The 25,546-nt window shown below is 41.9% G+C and overlaps 1 protein-coding gene across 2 annotated transcripts in view; it reads right to left on the bottom strand.

The window, feature by feature from the left end:
- The window catches only part of LOC113005344 (oxidoreductase ptaE), a 296,040-nt gene that overhangs the window by 186,918 nt on the left and 83,576 nt on the right, over positions 1-25,546 (bottom strand). For both annotated transcript variants that reach the window (XM_039457182.1, XM_039457183.1), the window contains exons 3-4: positions 14,247-14,376; positions 9,485-9,642 (exon numbers count right to left, since the gene is read on the bottom strand). In XM_039457182.1, coding sequence (XP_039313116.1) covers positions 9,485-9,642; positions 14,247-14,376 — 288 coding nt within the window. The remainder of the gene's footprint in view (positions 1-9,484; positions 9,643-14,246; positions 14,377-25,546) is intronic.

Below are 25,546 nucleotides of genomic sequence, written 5' to 3'. Positions count from 1 at the left end.
ACAATTACAATGTCGAATACAACTGGACTTGTGATATAATTATAATGTTAGACTAAGAGGAGGCTAAAATCAAATATTATATCCCTATAGGAACGATTTAAACTGAAGGTTCTATAAATTTAAAGTAAACAATTACAATGTAGAGTATACTATACAACTGACTTATTCTTATATCGGATAATTACTACTTATAATTTTCTTGACTATAAAAATACATATGTATATATATATATATATGTATGTATGTGTGGATGTAGGTGTGCGATTTACATTGGAAGCTCTTTTAACACAGCGGTGTTATTTATTTGTTTCTCTATGGCTTTGAGGCGGCGGATTCGGGGATTGTGGCGATTCCGGTGCCGCTTCACGGCTGCTCGGGACTTATATTCGTGGATTCGGGGAATAAAAAGGGTTCGGCAGAATCTAAAGAGAGGAAGAGGAAGAAAGAAATTCTTACGATTGAAGAGAAGAAATAAAGAGATTCTTCCGGATTGACTCTTGTGAGTAAATCCCAAGAAGAATGGAAAATTAGTAAATAAAAGATTCCTCCGGATTGACTCTTGTGAGTAAATCCTAAGAAAGAGGAAAATTAATAATAAAAGGATTCTTCCGGATTGACTCTTGTGAGTAAATCCCAAGAAGAATGGAGAATTAGTAAATAAAAGATTCCTCCGGATTGACTCTTGTGAGTAAATCCTAAGAAAGAGGAAATTTAATAATAAAAAGATTCCTCCGGATTGACTCTTGTGAGTAAATCCTAAGAAAGAGGAAATTTAATAATAAAAAGATTCCTCCGGATTGACTCTTGTGAGTAAATCCTAAGAAAGAGGAAATTTAATAATAAAAAGATTCCTCCGGATTGACTCTTGTGAGTAAATCCTAAGAAAGGGGAAAATTAGAGAGAGAGAGGGAGAGAGAGAGAGTATGGGAGCGGAGAGTAATAAATTTAGTGAATATATTATGTTTATACAAAAAAATCCTTCGCAAAGAGAGAAAAGGTGTTCGAGAAAAAGAACAAGAGCGGAAGTAAACTAGGTGATTAATTCTGGACTTACTACTTGCTGAATGTGTGAGTGTTGATAATAGTGAATGGAATACTCTCGGAGTCGTAGGCCTCCAAACTGGGCCGTACTCAGCGGGAGATGGTCCGGTCGGAGGGATTCCGCGTGCGATGGGCAAAGGTCTGCAGACCCCAACCAGCCACGTTTCGAATGGCACTTTTTCTTTCGACCGAGACGTACGCTCCGCACGAGTTTAAAGGCCACGATCCGAGAGTCAGAGAACTCGAGCATACAAGATGCCACGGAACTGCGACTCGGAATGATCAAGACTAGACTGCGCGCTCCGCTGGAAAACGCGCCTATTTATACAAATTTTCGTCTATGATTCCCTTTGTCCCATCGAGGGCCGTGTGCACCACTTTATTCATTAATACACCCACGTGCAATATTTACTTTTACGACTTTTTAATATTCCTCGGTAATTGTTATCCGAGAAAGCGGCAGGTTTGACAATTGAACTCTCAGAAGCATTAAATGTCAAAAAATTCTTTGATTTGTTGCTATGCGGGTGTCGGGCATCAGAACTCAAAGGGATGCACACGTGCGTCTTCCAGATCCCTGATTTTACTATCTTGAGTGTTTCCGGTATCTATCGTTCCGGTATATATCGAGCAACGGTGTCACCTCAGATCTCCTCAATTGATGAATTTATAACTACTTAATTTCCGACATCCGGTTATTGCCGTGAGAGTCACCGAATTCTTGGGATCGGGGTGAGATCACCGTCGCTCGCCCGTTAATTAGAATATCCGTTGGTTGCGAAGGAAAGAATCGTTACTCCGCAGGACGTAACAATATGATAGGATATAATGTAATATAATATGTGATATAATAATTTACCTCAACCGGACCATTTACATGTAGATAAGATACTATGTGTCTTATCTCAACGACGTCCATCATGTACTATTAGATTCTAAAAAATATATATATATATATATTAATCTACTTTACACATTAAATAGCACACAAACTTTAATAGATGTATATACACAGTATACTTACTGCATTAGCGGGGTATTTAACGTAGAGAAGTCTCCAAAATTGTCTGTTCAAACGACATTTTTGAACAATTCGAATCCTGCTGTACTGACTGACTGATTGACTGACTGACTGACACGAGCAGAGCCCATTTATTTTTTACAATCAAATGTACGTAATTTATCTTCAAAATGCTGATACTTCATTGTTCTTATAGTAAAATGAGAACACCTCTATGCAATTTTTTATCTTACCATGGCGGCTTAAATTTTCAATAACGCAAGAGTTACGTTTTATCAGGAGGCATGGCAGTGTCTCGCACCAAGTGGCCGTTGCATATTAAGCACTTTTGTAACATTATCACATTAATCCACAATTAAATGTGCATCATACGTCTATCGAACTGATATCAAACATCTATCATACGTCTATCGCACGCCTATCATACGTCTATCGTACGTCTACCATACGTCTATCATACTGTAGACGTTCGATTGTAGTACGTTAGACATTTGATAAATAATAGTATGGTAGACATCTACCATACTATTATTAAACGGCCAACGTCTACGAATGACTTATATATTATAGGGAGAGGTAAAAATAAGCCGTAAATACGTTTATACATTTCTTATTAAAGTATATTTTTGGCATTGTAACCAACAATTGTATAATTTAAATACATTTTGCATAGCACAATTCTTAACATGTTTTCCCTATTTTATAGTGTTAGCAGTATCCAAATTATTTAAAGATTCAATGTTTTCGTAATCAGCATCCACGGTCTCGATGATAACATTTTTCTCACATTGACATCTAGTATATTCTTCAGCCATTTTCGTTTTTCATGCTTCTTAACGTACATGATAGCCTTATCACCGTTTTCATCATACACAGTTGTGTAATCAGATGCTTCGCCTACCAATATGAACTATTCCTATCGCAATCCATGGTGATAAACAGTCAACCAGGAAACGCAAGATTTTTCGGATTTTGTCAATATACTCCATGGCACAAAATTCATAAAAATGTAATACATGAGAACGTTTCCCTGTTTCAATACCACCACTTCCTTTACAACAAATTTGTTTCCAACGGTGAATCCTTGCAGGTCTACAAATGTTGGCACAACAATGGCAAGTAATTTTTTGAGACTTACCATGTTATAAAATATCTCGGTATTTATTGAAAGTATTTGCTAACGTTGCATTTTACATGATTTTGCGCACAACGTTAGACAATAGGCAGTATTTAATTATACATGGTGTAGCGCCAAAATCCGGACAAATTATATGTTGTAACTACAATCCGCATAGCAACAGGAAATCAATTAAGATTCCCATTGCTACGCATATGGGTATCGGATTCCAATTACCCATACGCAAAAATATCGAAAGGCGCGAATAGTTTTTCGGGCTTCCTACTCAAAATACTATCGCGCTACGTAAACTATTGTTGAGTCGCCCGGTATTCGTATTACGACTAAGCGTGGGAGCTGCATTTTGCACGAACACGATTAGTCGAACTAAGTGACAAAATTTGTGAATAAATAGAGCGACAAATGCGGAAAACGACGGAGAGTCAATCAAACAGCTGACCGAAACGTTACTCGCCGTGCGTGCCTTACACGTCGAGTCGGTAACGTAATCCGGAGATAATGCGAAGACCTATATATACCGGGAGGTCCAAGAAACTAAGTGTACAAGTGACACTTATAGTCACAGAGCAAATGTAACAAGGGCTATCTAAAGAAATATATATTTATATTAACGTTGAGAAAGTAAGAGTGTCAATCTCTACCACATCAACGCGGCCTTTTCTCGAGTCGTAACTCTTCGGGTGCTGCAATGATCTCGAATTACCTTACTAACGTGCTAGGACTACCACTGGGCACAACAGTAAAAATTGGAGGTAGCAGTGGGATCACGCTCAAAGAAGACGGTACATCCGTAAGTCGTGACGACGACAACCAAACTGAAGTGTCAGAAAACGGCACGCTTTGCAACGGAGACGACACCTGCGAGACCATAGCAAGAAGGAAGCAAATCAACAGAAGCAAAAGACTTAGGACCACAAAAAAACGTTAGCAAGAACGAGACATCAGGATCACCGACCTACCTCAACAGCCAGCGCGTCGCAAACCGAGCCAGCTGGAGAGAAGCAAATAAGCAGCGCAACTCGTCGACATGCGAGCGATCACTGCGATCTACTGTAAGTTAGAATTTTTTTTGTAAATGTCCAGAAGGAGACGCACTTCTGAAGGTGCACATAGCGATAGACATACGAACGACGTTAGGTCAGACTCCTCATCGTTTTCAATAGACATTGCGGCAACCGCGTTAGAAGATATTCGCAACGCAGTAAACAGAGTATTAAACGAAACGGCGAGCGAGACGAACGACACGGACTTTGTCATAACGAACAGAGAATTTCCGATAGACTTGTACAATTTTAGCCTATTAAATATGGACGGTCAAGTCCATATTTACTTTGACGCAACAGACCGATTCCTCAACGGCACACTCTCCCGTCGGAACATTGATGAATTTAACTGCCAATGCAGTAGAAAATGGAACGCAAAATCCACAAAATACAACAGGTCAGCAATACACTGAACCTGAAGTAAATCAAAGAACAAATTACAACTTGCCCTTAACAGAAAATTATCTCATGCACGAGATGTTACGAGAAATAGGAGAACTGCGAGTATCTTTCTTAGGAAATGCGCCAGAATTAAAAGCTTCGTTTAGAGAACCGACTCGAGATTTGGTTAGCTTTTATATCACACATTCGATTTTTTTTACGGATGATGCATGATATTAGAAAACAGCGAGGATCAATTGTTAATTTCCTAACGCTAAAGAATGCTCAAAATATGACTTTAGACATAGATGGGACATCTCGAGATCGCATAAAAGAATTTTTGAATGCAAGTTCTTTTGCCATAAAGAACATACATCCTGCGGAAGAACATGCACTCGAGGTCGTACTTTGTACGAAATTCAAAGGAAAAACCATGACGGACTTTCAAACACGAGACATCCGAAATTACGCGCAATTAAGGAGAGATTTAGAAAAGGAGTACCTAGGCAAATGGAGCACACAATATTTGCAATTAGAGTTTAACTCTTTGAAATAAAAATATAATGAAAGTGCGCAAGACTTCGGTAACCGAGTAAAAATCTTGGCAAACAACTTATGAGTCAACAGAAGAGGGCAAAGAGCTTAGGGGAGACCGGGTCTCGTTGACACAAGAGGCAAGTTGGCATTGCGTTCCGTTTATGTATTTATTGCGAAAGATATAATGGAAAAGATATCACAAAATATCTCTTCTATGACATAGGTACTTCCCCCAAAGTTTTATTTAAATCAGATAAGTATTAGAATAAAAAAAGAGAAAAATCTGATTCAAGAGGTGGCAAGTAAATTTTCGAGCGTTACAAAATATCGTATTAATGTTCTTCAGCTTGAGAAGTAAACCTAAGTAACGTATTATTAGTTAAAAGAAAAGTTTCTGTTACTATACGACATGTTATTTTGAGTAACAATATTAACTTATTATAATAAAATGACTAAAATAAAAATCATGTAGGGATGGGGCATGTTGACATATGTAGAGACGGGGCATGTTGACTCATATTACGGCACGGCGCACGCTTAGCTTGACCTTGCTGTTGCCGCGCGCGTGAGATGTGTGCGAACATGTAATTCGCGTTACGATGCTGATAGAAGCAAGAGACGCAGAAGATGTAAGTAACCTTGTACCTTGTATATTTCTTTAAAATGTATATTAATGAATGTAGTTGCCGGTCGATGATTACAACGGATGTAATCATTTATTTTTTAAGGTTAGATTTGAGGTTAATCTTATATACGCATTGAATTATATTAATGTATGAGCATGCAGTCTCATATTATTCTACAGAGAAACCGAAGAAAAGACAAGGTATCATATAATTAAACAGAAGATGTCTTGTATTTTCAGGTAGAAATATGATAAATCGAGAACTTTTGGGACGTCAAAACTGAGACATTCTATTATATATTCGTCTTCTTTGGTCAACACGCAGCTCGTCATATATTTCCGTCATATAATTCTTCTTAGAAGTTTACAAAGCTATTTTTGTCATCCTCGATTGTATAGTGAAAGCAGGTAAAGTAATCCTTATTGCACTCATCTTTTAAACGCTAGAGGTAATTTAAACAATTAAAGACAATGTATTTCAGGGTAATTGGAGACATAATTTAACAGTTACATGTAGTTTACAAAATCTTAGCGATTAACAATCTGTAGTAAGTCGTCGGGAAATAATCGAGAGAATAGCGGATCAACAGAAGAAGCAGATTAATGTTATCGGTGTTGGAGCCGACAAAGGCGTAATTTCGATAACCAGAAATGTCCAAAAAGAATTGAGAGGTTACTAAGACGGAGAACGCATTAAGACGGGACGAAATACAAAATACGCGGCACAATAATAATTACAACATAAAAGCACGCGGCACGACAATGGCCATCACAATGAACTCACACGGTACGGACGATAATGCTTTCGCACGCGAATAATTTTCAATCTCACACGAAGTTCAAACCGACGCAACACCTTTGACGGTAGGGCTCAACTCACGATTAACAATTTCGGTAACTACCCCGCGATAGTCCGGTAGTCAATGTTTCTCGCGATAATTCCACGGAGCTGCGAATTTCGCGGAGACCGACCGGTATCGCGTTTCGCCAAGATCGGGCCGCGAGAATTCCACGCACCGAGCTATCCTGTTTTTTTACATGCGAAAATATTCTCAGAGGGTTCGGCCCAAGTGCAATAAGGCTCCGAAACCACTCCGGCACGGCACGATACAACACAACAATTCTCACTATTATAGCTCGACACAAGACAACAATTCACAATTATAAAACGCGGTACAAAACGATACGCGACTTTAATTTAAACTTAGACGGTACGCGCGACTGTCGCCATGTCGGTGTCCGCACCCCCAAAGGGACTTAACAATATTTGAACTGCGGTCAGTCTCTCTGGAAGTGTCGTCACTTCAGCACTACTAATTAATCGCGGGATACTCCGCTCTCATAATTGCGGTATTCGGTAGGACTGACGGAAATGCGCGAAGATCGACCCTCACTTAAAGACTTAAGATTACGATTACCGGAGCGGCGGCTTACAATAATCGATCGGCGGGCGATGATCTTCGGCTCCTGGGCTGGACCTCTCGTCGCTGTGGCACACACGACAATGACGAACCAATCCACACTTTCCGGCTTGTTGGGTTCCGCCGATTTTCCGCGTGACGTCACGACTTCTTTCTTCGCCGATTTTCACCGATGATTGTTCCGCGTTCCCACGCGCATCCTTCTCGCTCTCAGCGGTATACCTTCTTGGGCAGTCGTTCTGTGCATCTTTCTCCCTTGCTCCGGTACTCGCAATATTGCCCTCTTGCTTTCCCTTGCTGCTCCGCGCCGTTGTCACGTTGTACCGTCGGTACTGCTCGTCTACTCAACAGCCAGCGAGGCACGACAAAGTACTCCGGAACCTTTCTCGATGTCGACGCTCCAAGTTCAAATCTCGTTCCCTTTTGCGGTCGTCGGGCTGGCCAGGCCTTTGACGGCGTTTAATCGAAATGGCGGCTCAGCAGCCTGCAGTTGGCTGGCTCTATCTGGAGGTTCTTCCGGTAGGATTTGCTACAATGGTGGCGTTAATACATGAAGCGTTCGGGAAGAAAAGCGGTCACAATAATTAGGCGGAACCACGACTTAGCTTTCCGGCGCGGGGTCGGCAGCGGTGCGACTTCCGTCGTTCCCTCGGCTTCCTCGTCGACGTCTTCGCTTGGATGTTCGTCGCGCACACACAATGAATATCGCCGTCGGCTCACGTTCCACGAACTCTAATACGTCCTAGCGCTTTCAAGGTATACGTTATAAACAAAAAACAATGCGCAGACAATTAAAAATAAAAAGCGGTAAGGCGCAGTAATTAAACGGGGTATTCGCGTCCCCTTCTCCCTCCCGGGGGGAGGGGGAGACGCAACCCAGGATATCCTCCACGGCCTCATCGCTCTCCGGGACGGCGTTACGGAGCGTTACGTCACAATACATTTACATTAACGCTACGGTTAAAAAATTATGACTAGGCAGATTTGAAAAAGCGAAGCTTTTCTTGAAAAAAGTAAAATACGCATTGGAGGGAGGTAGGAAAACAAAAATAAATTTAATAATTAGCAATCAGTCTAATTAGATTCTTTTTGTTACCATATTCATGTGCACCTTGTCAATCAAACATGTGTTATAACACTTGGAAAATTTGATGCACACTCGTAAGAGTATAATATATTGACTCTAATACAAAATATATATTTTTAACTGCACGTATTTATTATAGACACATTTAATTTTTTCACCACGAACAAATTTGGCAGAAAATAGTATCGTTTGCCCTGCAAACCGAGCTATTATTGTTGATTTGGGTTAGAACAGGTTAGGAAACCTATCAATCGGTAATCATGAATGCGACCATGATGCATTTCAGTAACGCCTAAACCGATCAAGTCCCGAGTAGTTTCAAACAATAGCTTGAGGAAAATTCTATCATAAAAATGTTTTTATTTTTTCTTTCCGTGCTCTACGAGCAGATGTGTCGCGACGCAAAATTTAGGTCTTAAAATTTTTAAGAAACGTTGTCATTGCCCTTTTTAGCAATGTCCATTTCATTTTTTTGACTCAAAGTGGCGCTCGTTTACGTTAGTTAGTCGTACATACATGCGACTATGTGATGACATGGCTAAGAAAAAATAATAAATTAACGAATGTTAGTTAAAAATATTTTATCGGTAACTGATGTAATAAGTACCATAGCAAAACAACTTTCAATTACTTACAATTAGTCTTCTTCGCAAACACATTAAGAATTTCAGATATTAAAAATTAAACACAAAGAAACGAAAGAGCAAACAGGAATAAATCGGATTAACATGCATATTAATATTCATGTAATCGTTTGATAAAAGTTAAATGTTCTAAAATAATTCTTCCCATCGTAATTCTTTACTTCTTTTTTTTGTGACAACAACGTGAATAATAAATACAAATATCAATTACTTCAACTTGATACTAAAAAAATTTAATGATGGGTACTGTTATTCAACAATCAAATATTGATAAAATTGAGCTGTTATAAGTATTCGCAACGGCAAGTTATTTTGTACAGGTATAAACTAATTGGAGGTTTATAACAAAATGATTTAAGTCTGTTAACTTGTTGCTCCTTTTGGCCTATTATGACAAATCGATTAATTTTTACATTTTAATTTTTATAATAATAATATAATCGCGCGTACTATCATTAACCTTCAATGATTATGCTGCTAAATTTCAAAAGTCTATTGTATTATTATACTTTATGAATTTTAACATTAAATTACTTATTGAGTACCTGAATGTATTAGATGATAAAATTGGACATTGTGTTAAAAATGGTACGCCATCATAATATTGATATCCATTTTGAAAAATGCCATGCCAATGTATACTTGCTTCAAGACCTTCGGCTTCATTTTGTAAGTCAATGATAAGATAATCCTCTCTGCAAACCTTGAAGATTAATAGTATTATTTGAATCGTTAAACATATTATTACTGTTTTTATATACTATTATAGTACGTAATTTCGCAATTTGCGTCATTTTCTTGTCAGAATTATTAATTAAATAATAAACTCTATTATATTAAAATTGTATAATCATATACATATTATTACTGTTTTTATATACTATTATAGTACGTAACACATACGTACTATAATAGTATATAAAAACAGTAATAATATGTATATGATTATACAATTTTAATATAATAGAGTTTATTATTTAATTAATAATTCTGACAAGAAAATGACGCAAATTGCGAAATACGGAATTAGATGAGCCATATTTCATTTGAAAGGGGGGGGGTCGAGGGTATAAAAAGTGTCAGAGCGTTTAAATGCATGGACCTTTGTTTCTGAGAAATTTGCATGTAAAGTTTGGCATTCGCTGCGCGGTGCGTTAAGTACGATTGTGCGGCAAGTTGAAGCATGAAGCGCGGTGGCTGAGGAGACTAAGCATCTCCTATTTTGCTTTTGGCGGACGCGTAAAGAAAGGTGTTCGAATCTTCACAGTGCCAAATTTTTTTTTCAATAATAGCTACATTTATTAATTGTAAACAATTTTTATTATTCTTAGCAAGATATTAATCGTTATATATTGTTCGTTACATGTAACAAAATCAAATAATCAGAAAATTTGCATTTTTATTCGCATCTCCCATTTTGCCCTCAGCGGCCGCGTGAAGAGAGGTGTTCAAATCCTCACAGTGCCAATTTTTTTTTACGTAAATTTTCACCCACAACATTGTACAGCAATGTCAGAATTGTATAATGAATAAAAATAAATAAATAAACTTGAATAAATATGCAAATTTTCTGATTATTACATTTTGTTACATCTAACAAATAATATACTATATAACGATTAATATCTTGCTAAGAATAATAAAAATTGTTTACAATTAATAAATGTAGCTATTATTAAAAAAAAAAAATTGGCACTGTGAGGATTCAAACACCTCTCTTCACGCGGCCGCCGAGGGCAAAATAGGAGATGTGTCTTAGTCTCCTCAGCTACCGCGCTTCATGCTTTAATTTATCGCACAATCGTACTTAACGCACTGCGCGGCGAATGCCAAACTTTACATGCAAATTTTTCAGAAACAAAGGCCCATGTACTCAAACGCTCTGACACTTTTTATACCCTCGACCCCCCCCCCACCCCTCTTTTAAATGAATTGTGGTTTATCTAATTCCGTATTTCACAATTCGCGTCATCTTCTTGTGAGTAAAACTATGAAATAAACTAACTTCTCATTAGGCGGATTAGTTCGTCGGAGCGAACTCTGGGCCTAATTAGATTCGAGCGGAAAGGAGGAAAGGGAATTAAATCCAATGCGTGATTTTAGTTGTAAAGAGGAACAATAGATTTATTTTTACTGAACAAAAGTATTTACTGAAGAAAAGTATTTACACGATTACCGCCGTGGTTAATAAAAACAAAAGAAAAGAACAATAATCGGATGATTGCGCTAATAAAAAAAATACGGAGATTAAATACGGCTATATTCAACAATTTTAGAACAGTGCTTTATCGCTGCGGAAAATGTTTGTGTGGTGGCAATCATGATGTTACATGTCCAAATTGGTACGAGTGCGTAACGCCGGTTTCGCGTGATGTTTTATCGAAGCGCACGCGGGCTCGAACGGCAGACGGCGGTTATTATGCGGTACGCTGACGAGCCCGTAAAGATGATCAGTAGACGGATCAATACCTGTTGCAAATATCAGCGCCAAAATGCAGTCGGGCAAATGAAATTCGGTTCGACAGCCAAGAACCGTAGTGCAAAAACACCGCTGCGAACTCAGCGACTTTACTTCTATGTCGTGACAATGGAGACTCAGATAAACGAGAACTTTTGTACGTCGGCGCTGGCCGGCCGTAGAGACCCATGCTCATGTAGTGAAAGAGTTCATCGGTGGATAAGAACTATTTAGCCGCGGTCAAGATACTTCGATCTTTTTAAGCGATATGAAGATCGGGCGTCGGAGTTCAGTGGAAAGACTGGCATGCTTGTTCACAACGGAGTGAGTGCGAATATGCTTATACCATATTTACACCCTGCAATTGAGACATTTGGATATTGTCGGTTTTGTAACAATGCACCCTCCCCCCCCAAAATGCAATGTATCATTTCTAACAGACATCAGCCGGAGGCCGCTGTCCGGATTTAAACAACAGCAGGTGCGGTGCGCCAACTCCTTCGACGATGCACCACCTTGCTGTGGTGGAAAGGCTCGGGTGAAACGGCCACTGAGGCAGTAAAGATGTCTTTATGGCATCTGGAGAGCCAGGTGGCACGCCACTCGCTAAGAGTGCATCACTAGCGTCTAAGATGAACGCTGGGAGTCCGGCCGCACCTTTTGAAGCGGCCGGCCGAAGCTTGAGGCAGGTGGCGCGGACGGCTTCCGAGAGAGCAGGAAGGCTGTAGATTCTAGTGTCTGAAGGTGCCGTTTTCACTGCGCGCGTCCTGGCATGGGGGAAACCAGCCTCCCACGACGAGAGGGACGGGCCGGTGGGATCTCGGGACTCCCGAACTTACTGGGCGGGGCTGTCTCCGAACCACCTGGAATTGATCCAGGTCAGGGTTGAAGTGGCGGACGACGGCAAAGCGCGTGCCTCGCGGAAAACTCTTCCTGGAGTATCGGGCCCTGACGACCGCTGGAGCTGTTCGAGCGTATCTCGAGGTCGGGGTCCAGCGACAAACGAAGCTTTTCGGCGACAAGCGACGACCGTTTCCTCTTCCGAAGTCGTCTGTCGCTGAATAGAGTATTTCTCTGCTGGATGGACCAGAGAAGAGCGGACGGCAGATAGCCACCACGGCGGATAAGGTGAGGCCAGAGAGCAGCGACTCACACTTCAACCATCTGTGAGGTCCTGCCGGACTAATCAAGTTTGGCAAGCTACCGTGCAGTGCCCGCGACATCAAAGACGCGGAACTTCTAAAAGGCTTTTCCCAATTGTAAGGGGAGCTGAGTAAGGGGCTAAAGTCCAGTAGGAGAGATGTAACATTCCTCCCCCGTGATAAATGTCCACTCCTCGGGAAAACTCAAAGACCGGTTTGGGTCGTGTTTTCGGCCAGTGAAGGTACACCCTTGTGGAGCTGCACTGCACTCGGGAGACAAACAAAACAAAGGATACAAAGTATAATAATTGTAAAACTGCAGAGAGAAAGGTCAAAGTCTGGTCGCACAGACCTCCCATTTGCGACAGCAGTAGCGAAAGCAAGGTAAAGGTTGTTGATTCTAAGGAGCAGAATGTTGCCCCCCTACAGGTCAAGGAGGAGACGCCTCAGTCGCAGGTGTTGCTGAGAAAGTTAAAACCAGGTGGCTATTGACAAAATTTGACCTTCTTGCTTCAAGAATGTAATTTTGGCCTTTTTGAAGCCATGTTTCTAAAAGTTATGACATGATAATCACATTTTGACAACAGAATACAGATTCATGTTTAGGACAAAAAATATCGCAAATGACTGTTTATACTCGTGATAAAAACGGTTAAATTTTATCAGATAATGTGTATTAAATGGAGAAAAGCTGTTTTCAATTTGCTTTATCTCAAAAATAAAAAATTATAATGAACCAAACCAAACTGTATTTTAAAACCAATAGCGGATACTTTAATCCGGCATTAACAAAATTTAGAAAAAATTATCTTGCTGATGTTACAATGTCATGAAACTCTTAAAATTGTTTACGATCACTTTAAGATTATAAAAAATAGAAAATGTTGAAATTTCTTGAAAACATATCTTTCAGTAAAAGGAATATAGTAAACACCTATTACTTATTGAAAAACAAACAGTTAATCAAAATTTGTTTTTATATTATTAATGTTATAATGTTGCAACAAACCGCCTTCCGACACCCCCCTCCCCAGACCGTCCACCATTCCAAGAACACACGCCGGAGAACACAATCGGCGCATAGCGACTAATAAATATTCATACATAGACGCATACGCGCGAGACGAATGCATCGAACATCTCTGCGCGCACGCGTTCTCGCTCCGTCACCGCATACTAGACGAGCATGCCCGTCGCAAGTATCCAAGATCGAGCGGCGGAGATGCTGGTTCCGCATAGCCTCTGACCAGTTCCCGACCGTCCCCTCCTCTCGAGCCTCGGGTATATAAGTCAAGATTTTTTTGACCGTAGATGCTCGTGCTAACCGTTGCGTGGACAAATTTGTTGTAAATAGTAGCGGATTCCAAGAACTTCGTCTCGCGAATCCGCCGTGTATATATAACCCCGCCGGGTTTTCTTTTTCTACCGTCTGTCTGTCTGCGTCTGTAAATCCTTGTTAAACACTACGTCCGTCAGCATGCAATTTTCTGTTATCAACGTTTCTATAATATTCCATGTATCATTATTTTCATGTTCATGTTACTTCAAATAAATAGTTATTCATTTGTTCATTAATTGTCGTCTAATTCTGTTTGCAAACCTTTGTACTCTCGTTCTCCGGCCGACCACCGTCCGTGTGCAAAGCGGGGTCGTTACATTGTGTTATTTTATAGTAAAATTTATAATACATTATAATATTGTACATACCTGAATACTTGGCCCCGGAAGCATACGATTGATAGAAGTTATTGTTTTTTCAAATCCGTCACCTATAACGCATTGACATGATGAATTAATTCTTGAATCATTCACTGGTGTGTCGCAGAAGTTGCATGCTCTAGATCGAATAAAAATAAAAAATTGTTATCAATGTATTCGTTTAAGTGTGCGTGTGTGTACATGTGTGCTTCTTATTTCAATTAAAACAAATTTCAACAACTTAAAACTTTCTAAAACAGAGTTTAAAAAAAAACTGTTTTATTTCGAAGGAAACACATTTATATTGAATGGTTTGATTTTAGTGTCTTCAAATTCATGTAAAATTTATTTTTACTTTATAAACTATAACACAAGACTAGAAGGCCTATATTAGTCACAGCGATTCTTGGTGACAAATAATTTTTTTAAATCTTTTATAATTTCCAACTCAAACTGAGCGCCGCATATTTGTCCGATTTGAAATACAATCATGAAGTCGGAATCAAGAGACTCGGTAGCGGCTCGCGCCAAGTATATTTGTTTTTCGTCCTTTCATGTAACGCTTACTTGTATCATTTACAAAAAGGAACACAGTTTTCTACAAATAAATGGTTATTTTTCTTAAACAAATTAATGTTATTAAAAAAAGAATATAAAAATATCAATTTTTCCGAGTGCAATAACACAAGAATAATGTTTGTAAGTGCATTTAATGCTGAAATATGAATTAAACATGTATTTTTCAGCCCGATTTATGTCATTCAAATACGTCGTTGTCGTCGTCGTCGCCTTTCTCTTCGCAAAATGTTGGTTTCTTCATTTTGGTCCAAGTATACACAATTCAAATGAGGAACTGTACGAGGATGAATCTAACGGAGGTGAACAGTGTTCCTCGAGTATTCTAACATTGATCTTCGGTCGAATCCTTTATTACCAATTCCTATAAAGTTATTCGATGATATCTTTGTAAAATTTCAAATTTGTCCCCTTTGGCGGTAACTTTAAAAAGATATACAAATATACACATACACACATACACACACACACACACACACACACACACACACACACACACACACACACACACACACATATATATATATATTTTTTTTTAAAAACTTGGTTTCTCACTTTCTCTGTTTTTTTACGCTTTCTTTTGCTTACTCTTATTCTCCGTCTCTTCCCCACGCTCTCTCTCCTTCTCTCGTTTTTCCTTGCTTTCGATCGTTCTCTCTCGTTTTATACCGATCTGTCTCTACTTTCTTTTGCTCTCTCTCGCTCTCTACCGCTCTTCTTTGCCCTTTCTCTCTAACACTCTCTACTGCTCTCTTTCGCTTTCTCTCGCTCTCTATCTTTCTCCCTCGTTCTCCTTCGCTCTCTACCGTTCTCTTTTGCACTCTACCGCTCTTTCTTGCTCTCTACGTTCTCTTTCGTTCTCTACCGCTCTCCTTCGCTCTCTACCGTTCTTCTTCACTCTCTACAGGTCTCCCTCACTCCCTACCATTCGACTTTGCTCTCTCTCGCTTTTTTCCGCCCTCTCTCGTTTTCCCCCGTTCCTTCTCGCTCCATCCTCTCAATGTTTTAAATGCTGGAGGTACTTCCACATTGCTAAAAATTGTACGAGAGAAGAAACATGCTGCAAATGCGCAGGAAATCATAGCTCGCGTGTTTGCACACCAAAAGAGAGCAAATGTGTGAATTGTATGTTCAAAAATAAAACATACAATCTGAAGATAAATGACGATCATAAAACAATCAATCGAGAATGTCCGACTTTTAAGAGGGCATTACAGAAAGAGAAGAGGAAAGCAGACTAGGAGGATACAAAATAACAACTACAGAAAAAAGAAGAAATCATAATATACATAAAAGTGCAGAGCTTAACAGCGCATATAGATTAACTTTAACACCAGGTTAGGAAGAGAATAAATCCTGTAATGATAGCGATGTCAGAAACCAGGCCAATTAGTGAGATTGAAAACAACGAAGTAAATGTGGCGAGTTACAGTATAATTAGATGCGATGCCGGAAATAGGAATACAGGGGGAGTTATTATGTATATAAGAGACGATATTGATTAGTAGAGACAATATGAAGTAGGATTAATAAAAAAGTAAGGATCAAATTGCTGGTGTGCTGCAATAGAAGTGAAAGAAAAATTATATAAAAGAGTGATAATGGTAATATATCACTCATCAAGCGCATCACGGGGATTTCTTTACATTTTTTGAGGATATAGTAGAGGAGTAGCTGATAGCTGCGTTCCCTGTACCTGCTTACTCTCGGACGGGTCGCATTCACATAACCGACAATCACTTGACCGATAAGTCACTTAACCGACACCACTAAACCGACAGTACACTTGACCGACAAATCACTTAACCGACAGGGTCACTTCACCGACAAATCACTTAATCGACACGGTCACTTAACCGAAACGATTAAATGACTGACAAATCACTTAATCCACAATTTTTTAATTTATTTAATAAGTGCTTGCAATGAAATGCACATTTCTAGTCAATTTTTAAGGCGACTCTCTCTCCTCGCTCGAGGCTCGTCGGCCGAGCTGCCGATCGCTCGTAGAGCGCTGTGATCTAAGGGGCGTCCCCATCTCAGAAGTATGTTGGGTATGTGTCCTTCTGCTAAAGTCGGTAAACTATTATAAATTATTTTTATCAAAATAATTTTTCTTTATATATTAAATTATTTAATATATTAAATAATATATTATATAATTTAATTACCGATTTAAGCAGAAGAGCATATATCCAACATTCTTCTGAGATAAGAACGCCCCTGAAGCCACAGCGCTCCGCGCGCGATCGTCAGCTCGGCCGATTAGTCTCGAGCGTGGGGAGAGAGTAAGCATTGGCTCAGTAATCGGCCCGAAATGTGCATTTTGTTTTGAGTACTGAAAAACAACCAATATCAACTACAGTTTTGATTTTTGCCGATAGAGGTCACAGATGATGTATACTTTCTCCTAATTGAAGTGTAGCGTTTTCGGTATATAAACGAGGTCGAGTATTGAGGGCATATATGTATTTATACTTACAATTAGACTCATCTCTAGCTATATCGTATAGTTATCAATAAATTAGTATTTGTACGTAATTTTTGACATAATTAGCATTCGGATTTAGTTTTCATTTAAATTATAGAAATTTTTTTTCTACAATTAGCTGCAAGTGTTTGTCAATTTTTTAATAAAATGTCTTTATCTCAGGAATCTGCTAGTATAGCAGAAGTAATTCCGTCAATCAAAGATGGGTCAAAAATTAATATAGACGGTTTTGAATTTGTTAAAGATAAAACTCGGAATGACATGTATTATTGGGTTTGCAAACGTAGAAGCAGAAAGGACAATGGATAATGTACTGCAAAGGCAATAACAATTTTGATTAACGGACAACATCTTGTTCGTAAGTTTGATGCTTTGGCATATAATCATGCGGGTCAAGCTGATAAACCACAAGTTGAAAAAATATGTAATCAGATAAAACAATTAGCTAAAAGTAATACTGATTATTCAACTCAAATTATTAACAATGTATTAGCATCTACATCACGAGATATTCAGCCGTGTTTACCATCAAAAGATGCCTTGAGACAGCAAATTAAAAGAGTTAGAAAATGTAATGCTTTTGCTGAACCAGAAACATTAGAAGACTTTTCAGTGTCTGATGAGTTATTATTGACAATTTCGGGTAGTCACTTTTTGAAAGATGTAAAAATGGAAGTGAAAGAATTTTGATTTTTACTACGAAGGAAAATTTGAAATATTTGCAAAAAGCTAGGTACTGAATAATGGATGGTACGTTTAAGACTGTTTTAACTGTCTTTAGACAATTGTATACAATTCATACGAATATTGGTAGTGACTCTAATCCTTGTGTGGTGCCATTAGTTTATGCTCTTATGAGTTCAAAGAATGAAGAGTTATATAAAAGATTGTTTCAAGAATTAAATGATTGGGCTGTGGAATTTTTATTTGATTTAAAACCCAAATTTGTATTGACAAATTTTGAAAAAGCTGCAATTAATGCAGTAAAATCTGAATTTCCGTTAACACAAAGTAAGGGTTATCATTTTCATTTGGCTCAGTCAGTTTATAGACAAATCCAAACAAATAATTTGACATCAAAGTATGGTAATGATCAAAATTTCAGCCTTCTTATTAGGCATATTCCTGCTTTGGCATTTTTAAGTCCTGCTGAAATACCTGCAGCTTTTCATGAATTGAAGAATTTTTTGCTTAAAGATGCAGAATCAATTATTAAATGGTTTGGCAATAATTACGTTAGTGGAAGACAGCGAAAAATTTTGAAAAATGGAGAGATTCAGAGATGGCCACCTACATATCCACCAGAAATGTGGTCTGTATTTGAAAATAGATATTTGGCTTTACAACGAACTCAAAACAAAGTGGAAGCATGGCATCCACAATGGGAAACTCTTGTTGGTCGTGTACATGTAGGAGTTTTGGCTATTATTAAAGAGATTCGGAAAAAGCAAAATGTTGTTGAAAATGAAATTGAACGAAATTTGAGAGATGAGCCAACTCCAAAAATGTGACGTGAAGACGGTCAAAGAGAAATTCGCATTCAAAATGTAATCAGTGATCGCAGTAACAAAACTGTCCTTGAATATTTAAGGGGAATTGCACATAATATTTCAATATAATCCTATCATTAGAATTAGTTTAAATGTAGTTGTGTGTTTCAATAAAATATAAAAAAATAAAATAAAATTGTAAAGTCCAAAAAAATTATAAAATGATAAAATTAAAAAAAACTTTAAAATTTTAAAAATTAAAAAAATTTTAAGACAAAAGGGAATTAATTTAGTGAGCTTTGCTATATGTTATAGAGGGTACGGAACAATTATGTTTTTATAAATTAATTGACGTTCTTGTTTTGTTTTTGTCATATACTTACATAAATCTTATTTAGAAAATTTCGTTATTTTTGTTATATGACCTTGTATACGAGGTCTACAGACGTACTGTTCCGTATGGAGTATTTGGCCAAGGATATTCGATTGACCACGTTGCGATATTAGATCTGAAATTATGGCCAAATTGTAACTAAAATAGAGTTGGGTTGGGTTAGAAAAAATACGGGGAAGGGGCGCAGAGGCCGATTCCTGAGGCGACACCAAATTTAACTCTATTTCAATTGTAATTTGGCCAAGGATGTCCAATTGATCACGTTGCGATATTAGATCTAAAATTATGGCCAAATTGTAACTAAAATAGAGTTGGATTAGGATATCGCGGTGCATGCTCAGCCCGATCTCGTGGTCCGTCCCGATCCCAAGCCCAGACGCCGGAAACAGATGGGGTTTACTGGGTATACCAGCCCTAATTGGGTCGGGAGTCCCACATACCCCGAGTTCTGTCATCGCAGGGCACAGAAATGCGTAATGCATTCCCTAATTACAAAAAAAAGGATAGGTTAGGTTAGGTGAGGTTAGTAACTCCATCCCAAGGAGGGCCGGCCCCCGGACGATCCCTCATCCCACCGACCTATCTGCTTGATAGGCGAGGTGGGAAAGTTATATGAGAGGATCATTGCGTCTCGCCTGATGTCGCATATGACTGAGGTGGGCCCTGACATAGAGTTCAGCCAGTTTGGCTTTAGACCGGGGAGATCAACCGTCGGAGCATTTCGGCGGTTGAGATCCCTCGTCGACAGGGCAGTCTCCCGGGGCAGGGTGGTTCTTGCTATCAGTTTGGATATCAAGAACGCCTTCAACACCCTGCCCTGGGAGAAGATTAGGGAGGGCCTCAGACGAAAGGGGGTCCCTCCCTACCTGATGGAGGCTGTCGGGGCCTACCTCAGCGACAGGGTTATAACCTATGGGGACCGGAATGGCAAATGCGTACGCAAGGCTGTCAACAGGGGTGTTCCGCAGGGGTCGGTCCTGGGACCACTCCTGTGGGACGTAGGATACGACCAAGTCCTGCGGCAGCCCTTCCCTGCAGGGGTGTCATTGGTTTGTTATGCCGATGACACCCTGCTAGTCATTACCGGTGACACCTGGGGACAGGCGAGGCGCGTGGCGGCGGTGGGTCTCAAATTCGTCCTGAGAAGGATAAACCTTCTCGGACTGCGGGTTGCCTTAAATAAAACTGAGGCTCTTTGGCTCGGAGGACCTCGGGAAAGGGGGCCGAGGTGGTCTCACCTAATGGTGGAGGGGACGCGGGTTGAGGTGAAGTCCCAGATGAAATATCTGGGGCTGATCCTCGACTCACGGTGGAGCTTTGCCCCCCATTTTGAAAAGCTGGCTACCAGGTTGGGCAGGGCGGTGCAAAGTTTTAGCCGCATAATGCCCAACCTGGGGGGGCCCATGCGAGAAGGTGCGGCGCCTTTACATGGGAGTAGTCCGCTCCATGGCCATGTATGGGGCGCCGGTGTGGTGCGGGTCCCTGATGGCCTCAGCGAATAACATCAAACTGCTACATAGAGAGCAGCGAAGAATGGCCATCAGGGTCTCGCGCGCGTACTGCACCGTCCCGTGGGAGGCGGCGTGCGTGCTGGCGGGTTCTCCCCCGTGGGCCTACGTTGCGAGGTCTCTCACGGAAACCTATGAGTGGAAGGAGGGACTGGCCCGCGGGGGCGAGCAACTAACGGATGCGATGCTGGAGGCAAGGAGAAATATGGCTAACAGCGAAGTAGTCCGACACTGGAGTGAGAGACTTCCTTATGCCAGGGTCGGATTAAGAGTGGTAGAGGCCTTCAGGCCTGTTCCGGACGAGTGGGTAGGGAGGGGCCGCGGGGGCCTCTCATTCCGGGTGACCCAGGTGCTCTCCGGGCATGGCTGCTTCGGGGAGCACCTGTGCGAGAGGACTGGACGGGAGGCTTCAACGAGATGCCACCACTGTCCGGAGCCGAGGGACACGGCGCAACACACCCTAGAAGTATGTCCAGCATGAGACAATGAGCGCCGTGCCCTCGTGGCGGTGATGGGGAACGACCTCTCCCTGCCCACAATAGTGGGAAAAATGATAAGCTCCCAAGACAACTGGGACGCTTTCGCCTCCTTCTGTGACAACGTCATGTCGCGGAAGGAGGCGGCAGAGCGGGCGCGGGAGGATGATCCGAATGCGCCCGCTGAAAGACGACGAAGGGGGGGGGAGACGGAGGAGGATATACCTACAACAACATCAGTAGGTTCTCCTCCCTCTCCCCTCCCTCACTGGGAAGGATGGGGCGGGAGGGGGACGGACCTACCGTCCTTCTACTGGCCCCACTGGAGTTTGCCGGCGACCCGGCGGTGACACACTGTCGCCGACGGGGGGCCCGCCGGCGCGGCTATACATCTGCTCCTCTCATAAGAGGGTTTGAGCGCAGCCGGTAAGGGGGGGGAGGGGGGCTCTCACAGCGCCGGCTCGACCGGACAGAGAGCCCTACCCTCTCCACTGTTGAGGAGGTACGCCTCGGGCGGAATCAGTGGCGGGGTAGTTGCTCGGCTGACCCGTCTCGGGGCTTGGGATGCGGGAGTGCGTACCTAGGGCCCTCTTCCAGGAGGGTCCGAGCACACCCGGCATCCCGGTTCGGGCGGCTGGGGCTCGACTTCGGTCGAGCTCTGGCCGCTAACTCCGGAGGGGGATTCCTGCTCTCGGGCGGGGACCCGTTTGGGCTAGGACGGATCGCGGTGCATGCTTAGTTCGATCCCGTGATCCGTCCCGAGCCCAGACGCCGGAAAAAGTTGGGTTTTAGTGAGTATGTCGGCTAGTCAGGTCGACGAGTCTCACATTACTCGCGTTCCTGTCCCCGCAGGACCAGGGACCCATAAAGGCGTTTCCCAACTATAAAAAAAGAAAAAAAAAGGTTAGGTTAGTATCCGTGTCGGCGAAGTGATTTGTCGGTTAAGCAACTTGTCGGTCAAGTAACCCTGTCGGTTAAGTGACCAAGTCGGTTAAGTGATTTGTCGGCTAAATGGTTTCGGTTAAGTGACCTGTCGGTGAAGTGATTGTCGGTTATCTGTACTGGACCCCTCTCAGACACACTCATACGCTCTAGTCTCCTATTTTCATTTAGTCTTATGTTTCAGTTTACTTTTCTTTTATTTTTTCATTTTATTTTACTTTATTTTATTTGCTTTTGTTCTTAATTTACTTTTCTTCTTAATATCATTTCTTACTTCTTCTTTACGTGCCCTGCCCGGTCCTCTGGACGTGGCAATCACTCTGGCCATGGTTGTTCTATCCACCGCCATACAAAAGAGCTCTTCCGCGTTTCGCACCCTAGTCCATGCTCTAATATTTCTTAACTACAAGAGTTTTTCCCTTCCAATCCCACGACGACCCTCAATCCTTCCCTTTAGTATCAGTTAGAGGAGGCGATATTTCTCCCCTCTCAAGACGTGACCAAGTTATTCGATCTTCTTGCATTTGACCGTTACTACAACTCTCGTCGCGCATCTGATCTCCTCCAAACATCATCATTTGTGACTCTGTCAACCCAGGACATTCTTAGCATACGTCTTATGATCCACATTTCAAAGGTTTCCAAACGGTTCAGCTTGCTCGTTTTGAGGGTCGCCTCCACACCGTATACCAATACCGACCAAACATAACACTTAACCATTCTCCGTCTTAGCTTCAGGTTAACGTTGTCTTCGCAAAAAAGGGCCCTTATCTTATTAAAAATGCCGCGAGCAAATTCTATCCTACGCCTAACCTCCCGATCCAGGTTCTATGTGATCAGGCATCCCAAGTACATGATCGACGCGACACGCTCTATCGTTATACCATCAAGGTGTAATAGGGCGTTTTCATGGCTAGCGCGGCTGAAGACCATTAATTTCGTCTTATTTGTGTTGATATTTAACCCCATTCTTTGTCCAGCTTTTGAAATTCTATTTAGAAGCAGTTGAAGGTTCTCTATGCTATCGGCGATGATGACCATGTCGTCTGCGTATTTTATTATATTGTATTTTACAGCTTTATTTTTATAAAAATTTAGATTAAATATTAATGTCATTATTAGGATTTCTAATCAATGCCATTACTAAGAATCGATTTAATCATTATTTAACAAGTCTAGTAAATAACGATTCAAGTGTAGGATATATTTTAAAATGATATATACATATGTGTGTACACATGCGTAATGTAAATTGACATACACGCGCATATGCACATTGCTAATTTTATTCTTGTTACTCCTTAAATAACAAGAAAAATAGAAAAATCATCATTTTATGTCTAAATTAAAGATATTCATTTCTTAATTTTATTAGAGTAACAATAAAAATCATTATTTGACATAAAATTCCTATTTTTTAATTCAATTATATTGCTTTATACAGAATACAAAAATTTCATATAGAATAAAAAATTTAAATAATATAGGTTTTATTAAATAAAACTTTAAAAAACGATGGGTGAACAATTTGATATAATAAAAATTCTTTTTTTACAAAATAAATTTTAGTACAAGTGTAAACAATATTTTAACAAGATTGTGTTAAATAAATTGTTGGTTTAGAATGTGTCTTAGGGGGTTGAGCTACCTACCGGGCGCGTCTCCGGGTGGCGGATAGGAGAACGGCCGGAGGGACCCGAGTCCCCCAGGGATAAAATTCTGCGTGGGATTAGGGTACCTCAGGTCAGTGGCGGCTATAACTGGTCTCCCAGGTGTAAAACCCTGCGTGGGGTCAGGAAGGCCGCTACCGCGGACCAGTTCCCTAAGCCAAGCTGTAAGCTATCGTGGCGATGGCTGCGTGGCACTGAGGGAGCAGTGTCTTGAACGATGCCTCTGGGGCACCAGGCGACACCCCAGAGTAATAGCCTACGCATGCGGGGCTCTGTGTGGGCGGACCTTTTGTTCCCTAGCTACTCGTGGGAACTGTATGGATACATTCGACAAACTCAAAGACGTAGTGACGGAGATGGAGGGCTCGCAGTGCGGGACCTCCAGCGCGGAGGCGGCGGGGGTTGCAGACGGGGCTCGTCCGGGCTCCGGAGGCGCCACCGCCACCGTCTTAGAGAAAGACTCCGCGCCAGCGGCGGGCCCTCTTGGCAAGAGGAACCGCTCTGGTGCGGAGAAAAGGAGGGCCAAACGGGAACGAGAAAGGTCTCAATGCGGGACCTCCTCGGGCACCGTGACCCCCCTAGTAGCAACGCCGAGGGAGAGGGAAGGGTACGCCGGCGGCAAACGCCGGAAGGGCTCCACGGATACTCCCCCCTCGGCGGAAGGACCCGCTAAGAAGCATAGGGCTCAACATACTGGGACCTACGCCGAGGCGGCGGACCCTTTAACAAGGGTTATCATCCCCGAGGGTTATCCCGAGGAGGAAATTACTGCTGAGCGGCTGGCTCTTTTGAAGCTGGCCGTCAGCAGGGCAATCAGTGGGATCCGGGAAGGACCCATTCCATGCTTCCGCCGTACCTTCCTTAGAGGAGGGGCCGCGGTAGTTTTAGGCAGGGATGAGGCGTCCTTAGTCTGGCTCGCTGAGCAGATGGGGGGCATCTCTCCCTGGGAAAACGCCAAGCTCAAGGTGGTGGGCCCGGAGGTGCTTCAAAGGCAGCACAGGGCCGTGGTCTGGGTCCCGGGGGCTCCCGATGAACCGGCCGCGGTCCTGGAGCGGCTGGAGAGGCAGAATCCTGGGCTCAGCACCGGGAGCTGGAAAATTATGGCTGAGAACGTAGGGGCTACCAGGGATGGTAGGAACCTGGTTCTCAGGATTCCAGAGTCCAGCGTCCTCAAGCTGAAGGCGCTGGACTTCAAGCCCTACCTCGGGCTCGACCAAGTCACCTTCAAGGTGAGCGGGGCCCAAGGTGGGGATAGGGAGGGCGAGAAGGGGCCCCCTATGGACGAATCGTAAAGTTCGATCGTCCCGGGGTGACCCTTACTCAAATTAACTTGCACCACAGCAAAGGGGCCTCGGCGATTCTGTCGAGGAAACAAGCTGCGGTGCACACAGCCATCTCACTGATACAAGAGCCTTGACTTGTCCGGGGCCGCATCAGTGGCGTGGCAGCATGCGGGAGGTTATTTAAGCCTCCAACAGCCGAAAAGCCCAGAGCCTGCGTAGCGGTGAAGGGCGTTGACGCTCGACTAATCCCGCATTTATGTTCCAGAGATGTGGTGGCGGTCGAGCTCGATGTCGCCGATTCCTTGGGAAGCAGGAGGAGGGTGGTGATGTGCTCTGCGTATTTTCCCCATGATGAGGGGGCCCCACCGCCGCCGCGACCGGTGACCAGACTGGTAGAGTACTGCCAGAGGGAGCGGCTTCCCCTGATAGTGGGTTGCGATGCTAACTCGCACCACACGGTCTGGGGTAGCACGGATACC

Source organism: Solenopsis invicta, chromosome 14 (genome assembly GCF_016802725.1).
Source record: "Solenopsis invicta isolate M01_SB chromosome 14, UNIL_Sinv_3.0, whole genome shotgun sequence".
In the NCBI taxonomy this organism is placed as follows: Eukaryota; Metazoa; Arthropoda; class Insecta; order Hymenoptera; family Formicidae; genus Solenopsis; species Solenopsis invicta.
The sequence above is the reverse complement of the archived record's forward strand: the minus strand, read 5'-3'. Positions and strand labels throughout refer to the sequence as shown.